Genomic DNA, 4,717 nt, shown 5'->3' on the forward strand with positions numbered 1-4,717 from the left:
TCATCAGGACACTTCCGGGCGACGCTCATTTGTTTGGCGGTGGCTCGGGGAGACTGTTTTTGGAGAAGCGTCGTCCCATGGGGAGCGGCCAGCTCTGGTTCCTGCTCTGGCAGGACAACTGCTCGGTCTCCGAGGTCCCTCTCAGCGCCAGCTACCAGTCTGGATCCCACGTGCCTGTGTGATGCCTTTTTCCGTAAGGTATTAAAGAGGAGGAACAAGCGAGGACCACGTGCGGGCGTCCTGCCTCTGTCCACACGCTGCGGCCACGTCCACCCTCCCGCCCGGGATGCCACCTCCTTGGAAGGCCTGGGCCCGCGGACAGGTCTGAATGCCCTGGTTACACACTCTGCGGCGGGGCCGTCCCCATCCACCTGTCACCCTACAGATATGCTGCCCTGGTGGTATCTTGTGTTTCCTGTTAGACGGTGCAAGGAGACCCGGCCAGGCCGCCACTTCCCACTGCATCTCCAGGCCCAGGACAGAGTCTGCCGCCTGGCGGGCCTCAGACACCCGATGACTCGGAACCGAATTACAGGAGGAAAGCAGCAGTTTGCGTAAATTAATACAGTGTCTTTTCTTTTTAATATTTTAAAGGTTTCATGATAATTTGAAAGAATTTTTCCCTCTGCTGACGCCTGCAAACCTACGACGCATGTGAACAGAGCACTGTGACTGGCCACACGATGGGCCTGTGTCTTACTGTCTGGCGTCCCTTCTCCCCCACGTGACACACAGCCCAGCACTTTCTTTTTCTAGTCTTCTGTGTCCTGACAGAACTAAACAGACATGTACATGCCCGACACCCACTGCTGGCAGATCTGCGCACTAGCGCCCCCAGCCTTTCCCAACGGTCTGCCACAAGGAGAGAATCGAGGCCTGATGCCGCGCTGTGCCCGTTCAGTCTCCTGCACAGATGAAGCAGGACCAGGGCCAGCGAGTGGGAGACAGGGCAGAGGCGGGTGGGCAGCGTCTTTTCCCAGGAAGCCTGAGTGTGGCCACCCTGACTGAAATCCTCCAGGGCAAGGCTGAGGGCTCTCCCTGGAACCCGGCCACAAGGACGGCTCCTGAGTGCGCAGCTCTGCCCCAGGGCTCCTCCCTGTGGGAGACTCTGGTCTCACCCAAGGGTGTAACGAGGTCCAGGCATCCTCCCCGCCTGCTCAGGCCTCCGGCATGGACCCGGGATGTGACGTCAGGAGAGAAACACAACCAAGGAGCAGGTGGCCTGCCTTCCCTGCAGAGACCCACCAATGGGAGGGCGTGCAGTGCGTCCAGGTTCCCCCACGGCTGCCAAGAAGCGGTGATGAACCGCAGTCTGGCTGCTTCCTGACTGTGATTTCCCAGCACATGATCGTTTGAGGTTTTATGAATTTGAAACAAACTTAGTGCAGCCTTTAACTCTTACCTCACTGCAGATTTTTTCTGGGGTTCAGAAGAAAGTCGCCGAGCAGACACACGCAGGGGAGAAGCCAGAGCCCTGGGCATAGTTTTAGGGGTCGCCACGGGCAGGCTGGAGAGTCGACGGCTGGCAGGCGTGGGCAGGGCTGACCTGCGCCCCGTGCTCACAGGGGTCCTCACGCTGCTTACGAGGCTCTGCGATGCTGAGGACCATCTAGCAGGAGTGCTGTGAGCAACCCTAGAAACACGGAAGTCTTAAGCAGAACAAAAGATCTAACAATTCAGCCATGTGCTAACGCAGTAGAAAGTCCGTGGTTTCAATGTAGAAGGTTCAAGCCAGCGAAGCCCATTAAAGCCCTGTCCTCTGAGCAGGGGGTGCTGCCACCGACCCCCCGGGAGCCCTGGCATGGGCTTCGGTTCCTCAGTGGGCCCATTTGAGGTTCTGATCCAGTGTGGCTGCACATCATGGGTGGTACCATGAAATGCTCTCCATGGGAGCTCACAGGGATCTCAAAGTCACCTCTCACTGGCGTTAAGTATTTCCACAAGGAAGTCCAGACCCAGGGCGGGCCCGGCCGGCCACGCGAGCCGACAAGCACTCTCCCTGTGTGCACCTGCTCCTGGGTCTAAGGCCCCTGAATCAGCTGTGAGCACAGGTGAGTGACCCGGGGCACCGGATGCCTGTTTCCCACGCATCTCTCCTTCCCACCCTGGTGATACCTGTGGCTTCACCTGCCAACGCATCCTGCCTCACTGTCAGTTCGTTTGGTTGTTGATAAAGGAGAGAGGCCGAATAAAGTAAACTGTTATCTTATTAAATAAAACAAAGTCACGGACCTCCCGCCAACGTGGAGCCCATGGGAGGCCAGATGACACATGTATCATCCGTCAAGGACAGTCTTCATGCTCAAGAGTCTAAATGCAGACTTTAACATCTACTGAAAGACAGTCGCTGCAGGAGCGTGGGTAGGAGAGAGGTGCTGTAAGCAAGCTGCTGCGCCCTGCAGACTTCTGGGATCTGCCCCATGTCCTTCTCTGCTGAGCACCGGCAGCTCCACCACGAACTCCAGTGAAAATAGAGACAGATTTAAACAAATGTAAGCTTCAAAGTAGCCCTGGCAGGTAGGAACCGTTTCCCTATTGTACAGGCGAGAAGACCGGGGCACAGAGAGGTGAACCGAGGCCGCCAGTGGCCATCAGGTCTGGGTTTTGCTCTGAGCCGCTGCGCGTGGCGGGAAGGCGGCTCAGCATGGCTGATACTGTAAGGGAAGTGTCTGGCCCAAGCCCAGGAAGTGCCCAAGTTCACATACAAGGAAATGAAGGCCCGGAGCCGCGCAGAGTGGCGGACAGCCCAGGCTGGGCTGGGGTGGACCCGGGATTAGGGCCCTGCTCTGGCGCTTGTCCTGCCCGCCGCACCCCAGCAAGGTCCGAAGCAGCACTCCCACCCTGGCCACATGCTGGTGCCGGGACCCCAGCCTTGGGAACAGTGCTCCTGTGGGTCAGAGTGACCTCACTTTTGCCCCGCCCCCAGCTGACGGGCCCAGGACTGAGCTGCACTGGGCCAGGGTCCCTCCACTGTGACAGCACTCAGAGCTGGGCCGGGGCCCGGTCACCAGAGGGCCAGACGTGTGGGGGAGCAGCCCACCCACCTCAGCAGGTGGCAGTAAAGGTGGCAGCAGGAAAGCAGTCAGGGGAGGGGCTGCCCTTTGTGTGAATGACTCCCAGGCAGGCACACGTGCGCGCGCGTTTTCTTACTGTTTGCGGCACTGCTGTGCTGTGCTTGGTTCCATCCCCACTGGACAGATGCGGAAACGAGGTCAGAATGGTAACCTGCACTAGATCTAGACCACACAGTGGCAGCACTGGGACTCAAACCGGAGTCTGAGTGGCTGAGCCAGGCCAGTGGTCTTCAAATGGGGTGCACACGAGTCACCTGTGAGACCCTGCAGGCCCAGGGCTCCAGCCCAGACCCACTGATCGGAACCTCCGCGGGGGGCTGGGCGGTCTGGCTGGAGAACTGCAGGTTCAGGCCTGAGGACTGGCACTCCCAGCTCCGGAGGCGAGTCTGGGGCCGCTGTCACCTGGAGGGACACGAGGGCGGCTCCAAGAGACCAGGCTCAGGCCAGGCATGTGGAGCCAGGCTGTGGGTTCAGAAGTTAGCAGGGGCCTCAGTTTGGTCTCGTAAGAAAAGAGTGGCATGGACACATACACACTACCAGATGTAAAATAGATAGCCAGTGGGAAGCAGCCGCATAGCACAGGGAGATCAGCTCGGTGCTTTGCGACCACCTGGAGGGGTGGGATAGGGAGGGAGGGAGGGAGGGAGACACACACACAAAAAAAATGTTGGTCTTAACCACACTGGTTAGTACTCAGTTGACAATACACCTGTAGGGTAGTGTTTGCAGTAGTGACTCCAGGTGTAAATCCCTCTTTTACATAATTCTTGCTACTGTAATTTTGGGAGAGGCATCCTGTGAGATCTAACAGACAGTGGATGTTTTCACGCTGTCAGCTGTCTTCTCTTACCCTGAAAAATCCTGAGTATAATCTTCACTCTGCAGTTTGGAGCCATCTGTCCCTTAGTAGGGGTGGGTGCAGTTGGATGAGATGATGAAGCCCTGGATCCCACTTAACTGGGCACCGGTGCCAGGGTGGGCACACACTCCCAGCGTCTGCACCAGGCAAGATTTTTATTCTGCAGATAAAAAATGGAAATGGAAGTGGAAAGTTTTCCATGTGAACGCCCCACTTTGGAGAACCCGGACACAGCAGAAAGCAGCCACCCCTACATCTCCTTGGCCTGGGAGGTGAAGGCAGCAGATGTGGAGTACAAATTGCTTGCAGCCTCCTTATCACTTCATGGGAATGCTGGACAGTGAGCCCCCAAGGACTCCCACTGCAGACATGCCCCGATTTCAGCTCCAGCTCCCATGAGGTGAAGAGAGCATCTGTTCCCAAATCACTCGGTGGGCTGAGGGCTGATGTCTGCATCGTCGTCTGTGCCCAGGCTTCTGCTTCTGCAAAGCCATCTCTGTCTTCACTGAGCCCTAGGAGCTCACCACATGGTGTGTCCCCCTACCCACCCCGCATGGTGCTACCCTCTGCTTGCACCCGCCCCCCATTCATGCTCTTCTCCCTGTGCTCCTGCTCTCATCAGGAACAGCTTAGCCTTTCCATTTATTGTATTGGTTTGTGCATTTTTTTAAAACTCCTCAGGCTTCCATGCCCTGCCCCAAGGATCTCATCAAGTGATTTTCCTTTGGTTCCTCCCGTGGTTAGCTATTCCTCAGGATGGTCCCACTGGTTCTCATCTCCTGGT

General features: G+C 57.2%; 1 protein-coding gene across 1 annotated transcript in view; it reads right to left on the minus strand.

Annotated features, from left to right (window-relative positions):
• GTSE1 (G2 and S-phase expressed 1) overlaps window positions 1-4,717 on the minus strand; it is a 25,725-nt gene that overhangs the window by 1,651 nt on the left and 19,357 nt on the right. Inside the window, exon 6 of the mRNA XM_007453902.1 lies at window positions 1,403-1,633. Coding sequence (XP_007453964.1) covers window positions 1,403-1,633 — 231 coding nt within the window. The remainder of the gene's footprint in view (window positions 1-1,402; window positions 1,634-4,717) is intronic.

Source organism: Lipotes vexillifer, unplaced genomic scaffold (assembly GCF_000442215.2).
Source record: "Lipotes vexillifer unplaced genomic scaffold, Lipotes_vexillifer_v1.1 scaffold382, whole genome shotgun sequence".
NCBI lineage: Eukaryota > Metazoa > Chordata > Mammalia > Artiodactyla > Lipotidae > Lipotes > Lipotes vexillifer.